Here is an 18,346-nt window from a genome sequence, read left to right as displayed (position 1 = left end):
CAAACGGAACACAACCACCCTAAAGACTAATCATTGTGTATATTCCTGCACTATACCTGCACCCAGTGATCTTGGTACATAGAAATTGATCTATTGAAGATTCTGACTTTCAAATGTACATATTTTTTGTTTTGATTGTATTGCTGGATTGTTGTATTGTGCTTTCTGCTTTGGCAATGTAAACGTATGTTTTCTCATGCCAATAAAGCCCTTTGAATTGAATTGAATTGTATGTTTTGCACCCTGTCCGTCCGTCCCTGTGTGTGTTTGTGTGTCCGTCTGTGACCGTCTTTGACAGTGCTCCTACAGATTTCGCCCAAATGTCACGCAAATCGGTACACAGTATAGTAATCAAACAAAACGGGTCTTTCAGATTTTACATATTCCATCCTGATTGGTGAAGAATGGCTTCCAGTGCTCTGTTTTGAACAAAATGCCTCAAATCACAAACACAGCGTGCCATTTTCGTAAACTTTTGCGCGCACATTCCCACTAGGCTGAGGAAGAAATGCCACTTGATTTAAAAAAAAATCAGCCTCATGGTGGCGCTATAACAGGCCGATTCGTGTTTTTACCTATAACTGCACCAATCTGTGTAAAACTTTGCATGTGCACTCCCTAGAGGCCAAGGAAAAACCTTTGCCCTGCATTTTTCACATCTGCCTTTTATAGCGCCACCAGGAGGCCAACTTATATAAAACCATTTTTTAAATATTACTCCTTCAGATTTTTATCCAAATTTCAAGCGAATCGGTAGACATGATCTCTATAGTCATGTGATCACCTACAATAAATGCAACTACAGCACCAGCAAACCTATTTTTTTTTATTTTGACTATTTGCATTGACTGGTGCTGGAGTTGTGAGTGGAATTGTATAATGTGTTACTATTATCAGTATTTGTCAATACTAATTATCAATTCATCAAGTTTAAGAATTTCTGCAAGGCTGCAGTTTTATACATTTGAAGTACAGTTTCAATTATTTTTGATGAAATAGTACCTGCTGATGTATTCGTTGTGATTGTTGTTAAAGGTGCTGCTGTTGTGGGTGCTTGAGTTGGCGGCAAAACCACTGAAAAAAATAAACTTTCATATCAATGCTTGTGCAGGCAATAATTAATAACAAGAAAAAATGTAATGTCATTAAACATTTCATTAAAAAGGCACATTGTGAGCTTTTATCGGTTGAGTCGACAATTCTTACCAGTGGCAACAATAGATGATGTGTTCACAGGAAGGGAGAAATTAGAGCTGGATGCAGCCGCCACGAGAGTATCAGTCACAGAAGTGGCATTTGGTGCTGTGGCATTTGCCTCTATGTTGAATATTAATTCAGCCTTTACCTTTACTGATCCTGGGCTGTAAAATTGATGTTGAAAAGTTATTTTTATGGATTTATTTGTATTATTATTATTATTACGGTTATAATTATGAATTATATTGCATCAACATTTTTGTTATTTATGATTACATTAAAGGTACAAATTAATGATATGTTAGTCAATTAATAAAAAAACATAGATACTTAAAACAGTAAACACCATTGGTGCATACCTGAAGCCGGTTACAATGGTGTGATTGAAATTAGAAAACGTTGTCTTATAGACGTTGTCCATCTGTAAACAGAAATTCAATCATTGAAATAATTACAGGAATAATTCCAGAGAAACTGAAAAAGAATCATTATTATTCCACCAAGTTCATTACATGGTTCATGATTAATAGATTTAAATTGAATTAAGGAATAAGAATGTTCTTCTCATGTTCGAAGCTGGAGGAAGTTGTTTGCTAAATCTATAAAACTTCAATTATTTTAAGTTGTTTTGTTATTAGGAAATTGTACAATAAAATTTCCATACAGTAGGTTTCTTTTTAAACATCATTATTATACATTTGCCAGAAATCAATATTATAATGCATGATAGGAGGAATTACTGAAGATATGGAGAATTTTTTGACAGGCTTTGCATGATCATAATGGACTTACCGCTGAAGCTACTTGGGTTGCTAAGTTCTGGAATGCGGGTGAGGATGTATTTGCAAGTGCCGGTGTGAAGGTTTGCTGTATTTTGAATTCCAACTCGACCTTTGGTGGTGCAGGTGCAGGTGTTGTAGCTGCACGTGATACACAATGGGTAGAAACAGTTAGTTGCAGTTATATTGAATTAGCATAGCTGAACTGAGTGTAGTGATATATTCAAAGTGATTAGTGGTAAAGTTCTTTTGACTAATGGTTCAGTTGCTTCACCTTGGGTAGTAGCTTATGTTTACTGGGGCTGTGGCTACATTGACTGGTCCTGTGGTAGCATTGACTGGTGATGGTGTTGCATTGACTGGTTTTGTAATTGCATTGGGTGCTGCAGTTGCATTGAATTTATGCTCTGTCATACGAGGAAGTATAAATCAGGCTTAACCACTTCAACAGGACTCTATACTAGATTCTCCAGTTCTTCTACAACTAATCTCTTTGCTGAAAATAGCCACGCTACAATGCTTTGTAGCTCACATGTGTGAATTTTGTACAATTGAATGAATGGGAAAATAGCATAGGCTGTACAGCATACGCAGCAAATGTTCACCATGTAAGTACAGGTAAAAGGTGTGTCACTGAAGACAGACTGCTGACACTCAGCAGTTAAATATCTGTGTTCTGTTTTAGAACTTACTGTACACTGAGGTTTTGGGTTTTATATACAGTACATTTTCTTAACCTTATTGAGTCTGACCCACTGTAATTCAAACAAAATATGGGTCAACTGGCTAGACAAAATGAGCCGCATTAGCAGGGAATTATTGCTCTTTAGCCAGGTAAAAGAAAAAAAGAGCATTTGTATGTGGTGATTTAGGTCGTGACGGCCACTCACGTTTGGATGTGGTTGTAGGAGGGATGGTGTTGGTAGGTGTAGTTGGTGTAGCTGTTCCGACTGGTGGCACGCCAGTACAGGTGACATTCAGGTCACTGTTAGTCCCAGAGGAGTTGAAGGTGATAAATCCTGGCTGGTCGCTGCTGATCTGACTGTTGATCCAAGACTGGTACTGAGACACTCTGGCGTAGACATCAGGTATATTAGGCAGGGCGCAAGGCACACCGAAGCTCACTATCCCAGACTGAATCCAGCGGGCACCTTCTTTGCTCACCATTGGGCCTCCTGAATCTCCCTGTTGGGAAACACATACTGCATTAAAACAATGAGATATTTCCAGGAAGAAACAATGAACACAACCATTCAAATGATCACCTGACATGAGCCCTTCCCTCCAGCACTTAGTCCAGCACAGATCATATTGTCAGTGATTCTGTCCACTCCATAGTTGCAGTTACACTGTCTGTTCCCCACCACTGGAACCTCCACCTCCTGGAGGTTTTGGGGGGAAGGGAGGGCAACTAGGGAGACACAAAGTAAGTTTCATGAGCAAATGACTATATCAAATGTTTTTTTTCTTTAATCAGTCAACTGACCCGCTGCATAACGGTGATGACTACCTGATATGAAAATATCTCCCATCCTCTCTTTCTGTACTGCACCATTTATAAGATACATGGCTTTAAATGTACTAATCTGACCTACTCACTACCTGTAAACCAAACCAGATCATCAGACACTGAGATAAACATATAAATCTGTGTGTTTATTTCTTAATTGAATTATCGACGACGACCAGGGACAAATTAATTCACCCGGTATGAAATGCTACAAACAAAATGGGCTTTATTTTGATTCACTATACTCACTACCACTTCCAATTCTGCCCCAGCCAGTGACCCAGCTGTTGATGCCACTGTAGAAGGTGCTCTCCGATGCTGCCAGGCAGACTGGTTGGATATAGTCGGTAAAAGGCACCGGTGATGCAAGTTTCAGAAGAGCGATGTCATTATCATAAGTATCACTGTTGTAGTTGGGGTTGCGGATGACCTGGCTAACCGACCGAGACACCGTGTTGGGGTTGGCTTGTTGTGAACTCTGCAGACCCATATAAACAGTGACACCAGATGTGTCATGTGTATGATTACTAGGAGTAAAGAAAAAAGACAATCCATAATGAGCACAATATTCACTTTTCTTTTTGCAAGTATTAATGAACTGGTCTTGTGAGAGTAGCGGATCTCTTGCTGGTAATAATACCCCACCTGTTGAAGCAGTGAGCAGCTGACAGCACCCATTCCTTGTTAATAAGAGATCCTCCACAGCGGGAAATAAATGGTGGTATACTTATTTGTATAAAGGCCTGCCAGGGCCAGCTCCCAGCTGGAGCGTCTTCACCTCCAACTATCCTGGTGTTCAGAGGAGGCTGGCCACACACTGAGAGAAACACAACTGTCAATAGATCTGGGTGGCAAAGCCAATAGAGTAATGCTTAATTTATGTGCTGTCATACGATGAAGTATAAATCAGGCTTAACCACTTCAACAGGACTCTATACTAGATTCTACAGTTCTTCTACAACAAATCTCTTCGCTGAAAATAGCCAATCTACAATGCTTTGTAGCTCACATGGGTGAATTTGTACAACTGAATGAATGGGGAAATAGCATAGGCTGCATATGCAGCAAATGTTCACCATGTAAGTAAAGGTAAAAGGTGTGTCACTGAAGACTAAATATCTGTGTTCTGTTTTAGGACTTAGAGTGGGGTTTTACATACAGTAAATGTTTGTAATTTTATTGAGTCTGAACCTAAATATGGGTCAACTGGCTAGGTTAGACTGAATGAGCAGCCTTAGCAGGGAATTATTGCTCTTTAGCCAGGTAAAAGAAACAATAAAATAAAGCTTTACTTACCATCTAATTGTGAGTGAGTCCCCGAAAAAAGAAATGGAAACAAGCTATTAAAATGACAAATTTAAATAATTTACAGCACATCATTTGTTTTGTTCATCAGGGAAGAGGGAACAGAGGTGCTGTATACACTGTTTCTCAACGTCTGGATTCATTTTTACACTCTTAGAGTTAAATTAACACTGAGGATTTTACAGTTTAGGTTGGGGTACCAGAGATAAACACAATTGTATCACATGGGCGTCCGTGGCCGAATGCATATCCTTGAAATGAAAAAGGTTTAAGAGTCACTGCTGTACTACATAAAGTGTCTGTACCAGTCATTGGGTTTAGTCATTATAGTCATTATATAAGTGTTGTTTGCAAACAGCTTCAGCTATAGGGGGGTTTCTCTGGCTTGACAGGAAATATCTTCATCTTGACAAAACGTCTGGAGGTTCATTATTATGGTTATAAACAAAGGGACCTTGCAAAACAGATACAGTCTCATCCTGATGTCTTTAATCCCAGTTTGTTTTTGGAATCACTCATTCATTCATTACTCGGATATTCTAAATGATCAACAAACCAGGTGTAAACATTCCATCAACGTTTCTGATACTTAAACCAAATAGAACATTTAGTTTGGACTATTATGTTACAATTTAAGGTACTGTAACTAATCTTTTTTTTTTGCGCACGCACACACACACACACACACACACACACACACACACACACACACACACACACACACACACACACACACACACACACACACACACACACACACACACACACACACACAGCTTGCTTGCTTATATTTTCTCTCTCTCTCTCTTGTACACACACACACTTTTTTTTTTATCAAGTTTAAATAGGTAAAAAAAAAAAATTATATTTCTTTATTGGAACGAGGCTTCATAATATCCTCAGAATTAGCCATTTTAACGCAACAAAATTATTTATCAGCATTTTCATTCATTCTGATGGTCTCTATAAAAAAAGTGACACTTGTGGTGTTAGGGTCCGAAATGACCCGGCAGAAAAGTGTGGCTCAATTCCCCCCAAATTATCAATATTCAATGTTTACATGTTTGAGAGGGAGAGAGACTTGTCCTCAATTGGCATTTGCTATCAGGAGTAAAATAAAGTTTGAGTATATGAAAAATAAATGACTTTTTACCTTCTATGGTATACGGGTCAAAAATGACCCTAACACACCAAGTGTCACTATTCTAATAATATTAAAACATTTTAAAGTTAAAAAACTAAAACAAGTATTTATTTTATTATTCTTTTTTGGAAGTGTGCTCTAATTTTAGTCTATTATAGCTAGATAACATAATTATCCATTGTCTTCATTATAGGAAATGTAATGAGTGAAGTTTAATATTTTTATAATTGAAAACAAGATATTGAACGATGAAACCCTAACCTGCAGCAGCACAGGTGACGCTCAAGTCACTGTTAGTCCCAGAGGAGGTGAAGGTGATGAATCCTGGCTGGTCGCTGGTGATCTGACTGTTGATCCAAGACTGGTACTGAGACACTCTGGCGTAGACTCCAGGTATATTAGGCAGGGCGCAACCCACACCGAAGCTCACTATTCCAGACTGAATCCAGCGGGCACCTTCTTTGCTCACCATTGGGCCTCCTGAATCTCCCTGTACGGAAACACATACTGCATTAAAACAATGAGATATTTCCAGGAAGAAACAATGAACACACCCATTCAAATGATCACCTGACATGAGTCCTTCCCTCCAGCACTAAGTCCAGCACAGATCATATTGTCAGTGATTCTGCCCACTCCATAGTTGCAGTTACACTGTCTGTTCCCCACCACTGGAACCTCCACTTCCTGGAGGTTTTGGGGGGAAGGGAGGGCAACTAGGGAGACACAAAGTTAGTTTCATGAGAAAATTACCATATCAAATGTTTTGTTTTCTTTAATCAGTCAACTGACCTGCTGCATAACGGTGATGACTACCTGATATGAACATATCTCCCATCCTCTCTTTCTGTACTGCACCATTTATAAGATACGTGGCTTTAAATGGCTTAGCTCCTAACCACTCTGACCTGCTCACTATCTGTAAACCAAACCAGATCATCAGGTACTGAGATAAACATATTAATCTATCTAAATCTATGTGTGTTTAATTCATCAATTAATTATCGACCAGATACAATACACATGAATCAATCACAAGAGAAAGATAAATATGATATCATCGGAATTGTGGATGGTTGACTTTATAAATGCTGTGTGTGTGCGTGTGCGTGTGTGTGTGTGTGTGTGTGTGTGTGTGTGTGTGTGTGTGTGCGCGTGCGCGTGCGCGTGCGCGTGCGCGTGTGCTTGTCCGTGTCCGTGTGCGTGTGCGTGTGCGGTGGGCTGTATGGTTTGTTAATTGGTTGTTATTTAATTCACCCGGTATGAAATGCTGCAAATAAAATGGACTTTGTTTTGATTCACTATACTCACGACCACTTCCAATGGTGCCCCAGCCAGTGATCCAGCTGTCGATGCCACTGTAGAAAGTGCTCCCCGATGCTGCCAAGCAGACTGGTCGGATGTAGTCGGTAAACGTCACCGGCGAAGAAAGTTTCAGAAGAGCGATGTCATTATCACTAGTAACACTGTTGTAGTTGGGGTTGCGGATGACCTGGCTAACCAACCGAGAGACCTCGTTGGGGTTGGCTAGTTCTTGACTCTGCCGACCCAGATAAACAGTTAGACCAGCTGGGCTATTACTACTTCTAGGAGTAAAGAAAAAAGACAATCCATAATGAGCACAATATTCACTTTTCTTTTTGCAAGTATTAATGAAATGGTCTTGGGAGAGTAGTGGATCTCTTGCTGATAATAATATCCCACCTTGAGAAGCAGTGAGCAGCTGACAGCACCCATTCCTTATTAATAAGAGATCCTCCACAGAAGTGACCACTAGAGGTTTGTAGACTGGCCTGCCAGGGCCAGCTCCCAGCTGGAGCGTCTTCACCTCCAACTATCCTGGTGTTCAGAGGAGCCTGGCCACACACTGAGAGAAACACAACCGTCAATTGATCCGGGTGGCAAAGCCAATAGAGTAATGCTTAATTTATGTTCAGTCATACAATGAAGTATAAATCAGGCTTAACCACTCTAACAGGACTCTATACTAGATTCTCCATTCTTCTATGACAAATCTCTTTGATGAAAATAGCCAATACAATGCTTTGTAGCTCACATGTGTGAATTTGTACAACTGAATGAATGGAAAATAGCATAGTCTGTACAGTATATGCAGCAAATGTTCACCATGTAAGTAAAGGTAAAAGGTGTGTCACTGAAGACAGTTTGCTAACACTCAGCAGTTAAATATCTGTGTTCTGTTTTAGAACTTACTGTACACTGAGGTTTTGGGTTTTACATACAGTACATTTTCTTAACCTTATTGAGTCTGACCCACTGTAATTCAACCAAAATATGGGTCAACTGGCTAGACAAAATGAGCCGCCTTAGCAGGGAATTATTGCTCTTTAGCCAGGTAAAAGAAAAAAAGAGCATTTGTATATGGTGATTTAGGTCTTGACGGCCACTCACGTTTGGATGTAGTTGTAGGAGGGATGGTGTTGGTAGGTGTAGTTGGTATATTTGGTGCAGCTGTTCCGACTGGTGGCACACCAGTACAGGTGACGTTCAAGTCACTGTTAGTCCCAGAGGAGTTGAAGGTGATAAATCCTGGCTGGTCGCTGCTGATCTGACTGTTGATCCAAGACTGGTACTGAGACACTCTGGCGTAGACTCCAGGTTTATTAGGCAGGGCACAACCCTGACCGAAGCTCACTATTCCAGACTGAATCCAGCGGGCACCGTCTTTGCTCACCATTGGGCCTCCTGAATCTCCCTGTAGGGAAGCACATACTGCATTAAAACAATGAGATGTTTCCAGGGAAGAAATACTCACAATGAACAAAACCATTCAAATGATCACCTGACATGAGTCCTTCCCTCCAGCACTAAGTCCAGCACAGATCATATTGTCATTGATGGAGCCCACTCCATAGTTGCATTTGCACTGTCTGTTCCCCACCACTGGAACCTCCACCTCCTGGAGGTTTTGGGGGGAAGGGAGGGCAACTAGGGAGACACAAAGTTAGTTTCATGAGCAAATGACTATATCAAATGTTTTGTTTTCTTTAATCACAGTCAACTGACCCGCTGCATAATGGTGATGACTACCTGATATGAACATATCTCCCATCCTCTCTTTCTGTACTGCACCATTTATAAGATACATGGCTTTAAATGGCTTAGCTCCTAACTACTCTGACCTGCTCACTATCTGTAAAGCAAGCCAGATCAGCAGGTACAGAGATAAACATATACATCTATCTAAATCTGTGTGTGTTTAATTCTTCATTTAATTATCGACCAGGGACTTTACACATGAATCAATCACAAGATAAAGATAAATATGATATCATCGGAATTGTGGATGGTTGACTTTATAAATGCTGTGTGAGTGTGTGCGTGCGTGCGTGCGTGTTTGTGTGTGTGTTTGGTGGGCTGTATGGTTTGTTGTTTGGTTGTTATTTAATTCACCCGGTATGAAATGCTATAAATAAAATGGACTATACACTATACACTATGCACTATTCACTATACTCACGACCACTTCCAATGGTGCCCCAGCCAGTGATCCAGCTGTCGATGCCACTGTAGAAGGTGCTCCCCGATGCTGCCAGGCAGATTGGTCGGATATAGTCTGTAAACGTCACCGGCGATGAAAGTTTCAGAAGAGCAATGTCATTATCACTAGTAACACTGTTGTAGTTGGGGTTGCGGATGACCTGGCTAACCGACCGAGAGACCTCGTTGGGGTTGGCTAGTTCTTGACTCTGCCGACCCAGATAAACAGTTAGACCAGCTGGGCTATTACTACTTCTAGGAGTAAAGAAAAAAGACAATCCATAATGAGCACAATATTCACTTTTCTTTTTGCAAGTATTAATGAAATGGTCTTGGGAGAGTAGTGGATCTCTTGCTGATAATAATATCCCACCTTGAGAAGCAGTGAGCAGCTGACAGCACCCATTCCTTATTAATAAGAGATCCTCCACAGAAGTGACCACTAGAGGTTTGTAGACTGGCCTGCCAGGGCCAGCTCCCAGCTGGAGCGTCTTCACCTCCAACTATCCTGGTGTTCAGAGGAGCCTGGCCACACACTGAGAGAAACACAACCGTCAATTGATCCGGGTGGCAAAGCCAATAGAGTAATGCTTAATTTATGTTCAGTCATACAATGAAGTATAAATCAGGCTTAACCACTCTAACAGGACTCTATACTAGATTCTCCATTCTTCTATGACAAATCTCTTTGATGAAAATAGCCAATACAATGCTTTGTAGCTCACATGTGTGAATTTGTACAACTGAAAGAATGGAAAATAGCATAGTCTGTACAGTATATGCAGCAAATTTTCACCATCTAAGTAAAGGTAAAAGGTGTGTCACTGAAGACAGTTTGCTAACACTCAGCAGTTAAATATCTGTGTTCTGTTTTAGAACTTACTGTACACTGAGGTTTTGGGTTTTACATACAGTACATTTTCTTAACCTTATTGAGTCTGACCCACTGTAATTCAACCAAAATATGGGTCAACTGGCTAGACAAAATGAGCCGCCTTAGCAGGGAATTATTGCTCTTTAGCCAGGTAAAAGAAAAAAAGAGCATTTGTATATGGTGATTTAGGTCTTGACGGCCACTCACGTTTGGATGTAGTTGTAGGAGGGATGGTGTTGGTAGGTGTAGTTGGTATATTTGGTGCAGCTGTTCCGACTGGTGGCACACCAGTACAGGTGACGTTCAGGTCACTGTTAGTCCCAGAGGAGTTGAAGGTGATAAATCCTGGCTGGTCGCTGCTGATCTGACTGTTGATCCAAGACTGGTACTGAGACACTCTGGCGTAGACTCCAGGTTTATTAGGCAGGGCACAACCCTCACCGAAGCTCACTATTCCAGACTGAATCCAGCGGGCACCGTCTTTGCTCACCATTGGGCCTCCTGAATCTCCCTGTAGGGAAGCACATACTGCATTAAAACAATGAGATGTTTCCAGGAAGAAATATTCACAATGAACACAACCATTCAAATGATCAATCACCTGACATGAGTCCTTCCCTCCAGCACTAAGTCCAGCACAGATCATATTGTCATTGATGGTGCCCACTCCATAGTTGCATTTGCACTGTCTGTTCCCCACCACTGGAACCTCCACCTCCTGGAGGTTTTGGGGGGAAGGGAGGGCAACTAGGGAGACACAAAGTTAGTTTCATGAGCAAATGACTATATCAAATGTTTTGTTTTCTTTAATCACAGTCAACTGACCCGCTGCATAATGGTGATGACTACCTGATATGAACATATCTCCCATCCTCTCTTTCTGTACTGCACCATTTATAAGATACATAGCTTTAAATGGCTTAGCTCCTACTGTAACTACTCTGACCTGCTCACTATCTGTAAACCAAACCAGATCAGCAGGTACTGAGATAAACATATACATCTATCTAAATCTGTGTGTTTAATTCTTCATTTAATTATCGACCAGGGACAATACACATGAATCAATCACAAGATAAAGATAAATATGATATGATCTGAATTGTGGATGGTTGACTTTATAAATGCTGTGTGCGTGCGTGTGTGTGTGTGTGTGTGTGTGTGTGTGTGTGTGTGTGCGTGCGTGCGTGCGTGCGTGCGTGCGTGTGTGCGTGCGTGTGCGTGTGTGTGTATGGTGGGCTGTATGGTTTGTTGTTTGGTTGTTATTTAATTCACCCGGTATGAAATGCTATAAATAAAATGGACTATATTCACTATACTCACGACCACTTCCAATGGTGCCCCAGCCAGTGATCCAGCTGTCGATGCCACTGTAGAAGGTGCTCCCCGATGCTGCCAGGCAGACTGGTCGGATATAATCGGTAAACGTCACCGGCGATGCAAGTTTCAGAAGAGCGATGTCATTATCATTAGTATCACTGTTGTAGTTGGGGTTGCGGATGACCTGGCTAACCGACCGAGAGATCTCGTTGGGGTTGGCTAGTTCTTGACTCTGCCGACCCAGATAAACAGTGAGACCAGCTGGGCTATTACTAGGAGTAAAGAAAAAAGACAATCCATAATGAGCACAATATTCACTTTTCTTTTTGCAAGTATTAATGAAATGGTCTTGGGAGAGTAGCGGATCTCTTGCTGATAATAATATCCCACCTTGAGAAGCAGTGAGCAGCTGACAGCACCCATTCCTTGTTAATAAGAGATCCTCCACAGAAGTGACCACTAGAGGTTTGTAGACTGGCCTGCCAGGGCCAGCTCCCAGCAGGAGCGTCTTCACCTCCAACTATCCTGGTGTTCAGAGGAGGCTGGCCACACACTGAGAAAAACACAACCGGCCAAAGCCAATAGAGTAATGCTTAATTTATGTTCTGTCATACAATGAAGTATAAATCAGGCTAAACCACTTTAACAGGACTCTATACTAGATTCTCCATTCTTCTACGACAAATCTCTTTGCTGAAAATAGCCAATCTACAATGCTTTGTAGTTCACATGTGTGAATTTGTACAACTGAATGAATGGGAAAATAGCTTAGGCTGTACAGTATATGCAGCAAATGTTCATCATGTAAGGTGAAAGGTGTGTCACTGAAGACAGTCTGCTGACACTCAGCAGTTAAATATCTGTGTTCTGTTTTAGAACTTACACTGAGGTTTGGGGTTTTACATACAGTAAATATTCGTAACCTTATTTTGTCTGACCCACCAAAATATGGGTCAACTGGCTAGGTTAGACGAAATGAGCAGCCTTAGCAGGGGATTATTGCTCTTTAGCCAGGTAAAATAAAAAATAAAATAAAACTTTACTTACCATTTAATTGTGAGTTAGCCCCTGAAAAAGGAATGGAAACAAGCTATTAAAATGACAAATTTAAATAATTTACAGCACACCATTTGTTTTGTTCATCGGGACAGTGGGAACAGAGGTGCTGTATACACTGTTTCCGGGACGTGTCAGAATCTAGTTGTATATAATTTTAAAAAATAATATTTTTATACAACTAGATTCTGCCAAGTCCTGGAAAAAACGTGCTGTGATTGGCCAGTAGTCAGGAAGCTTGCCTTCTCCAAAATGGCGCCCGAGATGCAGACGCCCCAGAGTCGGAGGAGGCGTCTATGTCTATGCTAACAGCGTTAGCGCCCACGGGCTCTGTTGTCCAGGTTACGCTCCCCCCATAGAGGTATAATATAACTAGAGGGCGGATTGCCCCTCCCCCAGCTATTCATTTCAATGAAATTGCTCAGTGGCGTTTTGAAGCACCCGGAAGTAGAATTATTGAGACGTTTTTGAGACGTTTCGAGCAACCATAGAGTTATGAGCATTCACACTAGTGTCCCTTTTGTGTCCTACGTCACAACCTATACCTCCATGAACGAGCCTGTGTTTATATTCATATTTATTAAATACACTCGAGATGCATATTTATATGTAAATGCATATGTATTTATGTATAATATGTTTACATATTTATATTATATTATATAAATATCTCAGTATTTTTTGCTCGTGCATGTATTTCGCCCCGCCTGCAGTTCCAGCTTTGGCAGCTTCAATGTTTCTCAGCAACTCTGGGGGCCTGGCTCCCCCAGGCTATGGGATGCACGGTCCCAAGCAGTGGCCAGTCCCTGGGTAGACTTTGCTACGGGTTGAAGCTCTCGGTGCTAATATTAGAGCGATGAGCATGTAGATTGTTTACTCCTGCATTGATACAACGGATGCAGCGCTTATTATGTGTGATCTCACCATGGTCAGAAAGTACATTAATTCAAGTATTTTCACTTGAAAATAAAACACTATATACTTTGTTGACCAGGGTCCTCCAGAGGTCTATACTTGGAACTCTCCTTTTCCCCTCTACACCAAAAATAGTTGATCTACCCCACAACGGGTTTCAGCGTGACATTTTCACCAAGCGTTCACCTATTACGGCATGCCCAATGCCCATCTAGGACTCTAGGGTTAAACATGGTAAAACAGATTAAACATAGAAAAACAGGAGAGTATCACCTTGATGCTATCACCTACGGTACAGTAACAGGTCACCAATGACCCAGTTACTTTATTATCAGTCTATGAATAGCAATTGGAATCACTCTAGTACTTATAACAGCCTGTTATAAACACACCATGAATGTTACATCATTCTCACTACTTAAACTTCAACAAATATTTTGGTTTATAACTATTATTTGTCGCCATTTGAGAATAATACTGTACATTTTTGATTGCCATTAAACTGTAAGTACTACTTTTGAAAGGTCTGCACTCATGAATGGAGCACACATTTAATTAAGATAAGGAAATACGATTAGAAAAGGCTTGAGATAAGAGAACAATAAATTAATCATGACCCAAAGGTTTAGCCCATTTCTACTACGTGACACATGACTCATTTTTTCCCAGAAACTTGCAAACGTTTGTGATAACAAGGAGATATATACGTATATGTAATCAGTATGCAAATTATATTTAAGGTTGCAGATCTGCAATTTTTGTCAAATGTTCTGCTACGTTCCCCTATTTGTCTTGCATGTTCACCTACATGCCCAGAATATGGATACTATGGTTCATGTGGTTCACAGGAAAAAGATATTGTTAGTTGTGAAAAGGAACTAATGGCTAAATACTTATTGCGTTACTTCATTCCACTTCACTGTAGTTACAGTGACGGCTATAATGAATGTACTGTACATCTAATTACTTATTTAATCACTGTACCAGCTCAAGTCATCAGGATGGGAGTTGCACTGGTCTTAATGGAACCAAAAATATAAAAAGTGTGATAACAGTGTTTAAATCACATTTTGGCACAAAAGTCCCCATGTCTGTTAACATCTTTATGCAAATCTTGACTCCCATGCAAAACACCCTCCCTGAGTCCCCGTACGAATGAACGCCTTCAAGCAGGGGCTTAAAAGTACTGCAAACCCTGTTCAAAACCTATGTAAGAAGAGAGATATACATTTATGTTCCCAGCTTTATTCAGACCCTGCTCGAGTCATAGGTTAATTTAAGTAGCACTAAATAAAAATGAATAGTAATATCCACTGCATTCTGCATAATAAAACATAAGATCTAGAACAAACTAGAAAGAGTGCTCCTCGGAGCACAGGTCTCAGCCAGATCAGGTAGGTTATCGTGGCCTCCTGGTGGTGCTATAATAGGCCAATGTGAAAAGGGTGCCATTTATTTTTAAGGTCCTTTCACAAGGCAAGCGGCCAACGCGCCTATGTAATTCATTTCCGGCGGGCGATTATTTGGGACGCGCTGAGAAGTTGAGGGGCGGTGAGGCAGGCGGGAGCGGCCCGTGAAATTCTCGCGCGCGTGCTTGTTTGTGCATGCGTGCGCGCGCGGCAAGAGCTGGATTGTGGTGAGCTTTTCTTTTCACCGCACCGCGCAGGAGGAAAAGAACAACAATGATCGCGGCACGATCACCGCTGATCCGAGCGGTACCGCCCGCGTGAACCGCTTGCCGTGTGTTACGACCTTTGATGGCAATCGGACACTGCATTCATGATTTGAGACATTTTGTTCCAAAAATGTGTTTTGCTACATTAGACCTGCTGGTGGCGCTATAACAGGGAAATGTGGAAAGGGCGGCATTTCTTCCTCAATGTAGTGCAAATGTGCGTGCAAAGTTTCACCGCAATCAGACGATGCGTTTATGATTTGCGGCATTTTGTTCCAAACGGGCCATTCCTGCACGCTTTAGATGTCAATCTTAGCCAATCAGGATGGAATATGGGAAATCTAACAGTCTTGATCACATAACTATAGAGATCATGTGTACCGAAAATCTGTAGGAGTACTGTTAAAAAAATTGTTTTGCAAAAAGCGGCCTCCTGGTGGCGCTATAACAGGCCCATGTAAAAAGATTGGGGCAGAGGTTCTGAATTGGCATCCAGGGAGTGTGTGTGCACAGTTTCGCTGCGATCAAGCCTACGGTGGGATAGATTGCAAAACATACGCTCTCGCCATGCCTTTCGGCCTGGCGGAGACAATTATGTGTGGCATTAAACTACAGAGTCTTTTGAAGTGACAGCAATTATGACGTGTCACACAGTTGGATTGCTGGGCTATTCCGGAGCTCAGAGGGTTGTTATGTGGAGGAGGAGAAATTATATGCCACGCATTTCAACAAAGACAGTTCCGCAAAAGATACATCATACATGAAAAATACACTTGTATCTTTGCCAGATATCTCACTCCAAGTGGCTTAGGGAGCCGGCCCTGCGCTCTCCTCGTTCTCAGCTCCTCCAAAAGTAAATTAGCATTTGGGATGCAAACGTTTCTAAGTCATGGCACGCTGGAGGAGGAGGCACAAATGAAGGTATTGGAATTTAGCTTATGCGTTAGGCTGAGAGGAGTAACCCTATGTCGCCTGGCTCACTGGATAGTCCCACTGGTCCCAAGTGGACCTCCATGCTGGCTCCTATTCCCGAGATAGGCACTCTTGAGTCTTGAGAGCATAGGTAGTAACGACAGTCCCCAGTGGTGGTGGTTGTAAGATCTCCACATGTTGCAAGACTGTGTCAGACAGTCATGTCCCTATGTATGCTGGTCCCAATGGACCGCCTGGCGGGTGATGCTGGCTCCTATGCCCGAGATAGGCACTCGTGAGTGGGCATGACTGTGTGTCAGGTAGACAGGGGTGTCCCTATGTCAGACTGGCTCACAGGAGAGTCGGTGTCTGGTTGGTGGCTGACCAGTAATATTCCGGGGGGCCGCCAGTGACTTAACAATATGACTCGGAGCGAAAATCCCAAAGATAATTTGGGGACCCCCTGGGGGGTTGTCCAAATTGCCCAAAAATAAAAAATATATTCATTATAATCATTATATTTGAAATAGGACTTAAGTAGTTAATTCATAATATATCTTTGTAAGTTTGGGTCCCAAGAAATGCAGTTGAGTCAAAGGTACAATATAAAGTAATCAGCTTGCAAAAATAAATTAGTAGTACAGTACTCAAGCAAATGTACTGTTCACCACTGGTAAGGCAACAGAGATTCTACTCACCTCTCATCAGTAACGTTAGCAGAGTTGCTACACGGAGTAGTTGGCAGACAGCCATCATACAGTATGTGTGTGTGTGTGTGTGTGTGTGTGTGTGTGTGTGTGTGTGTGTGAGAGAGTCTGGCACTGAAGTCATACTTGTTTAATCAACTTATATACTCCTCCCTCTACCAAACACACCTGCAGGAGGTGTCACCTCACCCGCCCCAGCCTGTCTGTCCCTCCCTATACCGATTGATACATATTTTCTTATTGCCCATGAAGTTCAGATTAATTTCACAGAAGCAATAAGAAGACACACACAGCTATTGTATAGTAATCGATTATTGTATTTGAGAGAGCAGACATGAGGTTGACAATACCAGATGCTCTCTGACAAGCCATGAAATGTAAGGGGGTTACAGTATAACAAGACCCTTATCAGGGGGGTTACCAAGACAACATATCAAGGCTTAACACATCATAATTTGTTAGACAGAGATGAGCTGCCGATTGTGGAATCCTTCCATTGGTTGGTAGAGAAGATGATGTTGATGATGAAGGTGTGCCACAGTTTATCAGACAAACAGCGCCCAAACGTCTTGGACAACACATTGACCTTGGCTCTGACCTCATTTTTCATTTTTTTATATATAATTTTTTATCCCGTGATTTTGTAACCCTTTTTCACCCGGTGCAATTATATAAGTGATCCTGGGCGCTACACTCCCCCCACCAGCCTAGGGAGCCCAGGGCCGAGCTCATGCCTCCTTCAATGCATGAGAGCCAACTGACCTTCTTGTCACCTGACAGGAGGGAGTTTCCCTGGTAGGACGTAACGTGTGGAAGGAACACGTTATTCCAACCAGTTCCCTTCCCCTCCAAAACGTGTTTTTGCGATGCTGGTATGACTGTAGTTTGCTGTCTTGTTGAGTCAGTATGCTGTATTCTGCTGAAGGAGGTGTTGTTGCGTTCCTCAAAACAATCCGAGATTAACCAACTATCTACTATTGTTATTACATTCCAGGAGCCGAATTGCAACAACACAGCTAGAGACAGAAATGGAATTGGCAGCGACCTTGCATGTGTTCTGGGTGAAAACGTGACAGCTTGACAGTGGAATATGAGAAGTACCTTATTATCAGACATAATTATTAGGATTTGGGCTTATGCAACTTGTTACACATTCAGATCATTATTCATTGATAAAGGAGATAAAAACAGACCTATCACCGGTTCAGAGCCTCTCTAAACCAAAGGAGTCAGACCGTTTGAATGGTCGATGGTAAATGGTGCATTTATATATCGCTTTTATCCAAAGCGCTTTACATAAATTGTGCATTACGTTCACCCATTCACATTCACATTCATACACCGATGGCGGAGGAAACCATGCAAGGCACCAACCTGCTCATCGGGAGCAATTAGGGGTTCAGTGTCTTGCTCAAGGACACTTCGACACTAACTCTGGGGGAGCCCGGCCG

At 41.7% G+C, this 18,346-nt stretch overlaps 1 protein-coding gene across 1 annotated transcript in view; it reads right to left on the bottom strand.

Annotated features, from left to right (window-relative positions):
- Nucleotides 1-18,346, bottom strand: part of LOC308098796 (transmembrane protease serine 9-like) — a 146,611-nt gene that overhangs the window by 82,090 nt on the left and 46,175 nt on the right. Inside the window, exons 3-14 of the mRNA XM_080447225.1 lie at nucleotides 12,021-12,183; nucleotides 11,634-11,902; nucleotides 10,912-11,057; nucleotides 10,518-10,821; nucleotides 9,810-9,972; nucleotides 9,417-9,691; nucleotides 8,739-8,884; nucleotides 8,348-8,651; nucleotides 1,990-2,117; nucleotides 1,557-1,618; nucleotides 1,207-1,361; nucleotides 1,003-1,074 (exon numbers count right to left, since the gene is read on the bottom strand). Of these exons, the coding sequence (XP_080303351.1) occupies nucleotides 1,003-1,074; nucleotides 1,207-1,361; nucleotides 1,557-1,618; nucleotides 1,990-2,117; nucleotides 8,348-8,651; nucleotides 8,739-8,884; nucleotides 9,417-9,691; nucleotides 9,810-9,972; nucleotides 10,518-10,821; nucleotides 10,912-11,057; nucleotides 11,634-11,902; nucleotides 12,021-12,183 (2,187 nt within the window). The remainder of the gene's footprint in view (nucleotides 1-1,002; nucleotides 1,075-1,206; nucleotides 1,362-1,556; nucleotides 1,619-1,989; nucleotides 2,118-8,347; nucleotides 8,652-8,738; nucleotides 8,885-9,416; nucleotides 9,692-9,809; nucleotides 9,973-10,517; nucleotides 10,822-10,911; nucleotides 11,058-11,633; nucleotides 11,903-12,020; nucleotides 12,184-18,346) is intronic.

Source organism: Gymnoscopelus braueri (assembly GCF_963280865.1).
Source record: "Gymnoscopelus braueri genome assembly, chromosome: 13".
Lineage (NCBI taxonomy): Eukaryota > Metazoa > Chordata > Actinopteri > Myctophiformes > Myctophidae > Gymnoscopelus > Gymnoscopelus braueri.
Note: the sequence above shows the minus strand (reverse complement) of the source record. Positions and strands in the feature narration are given on the sequence as shown.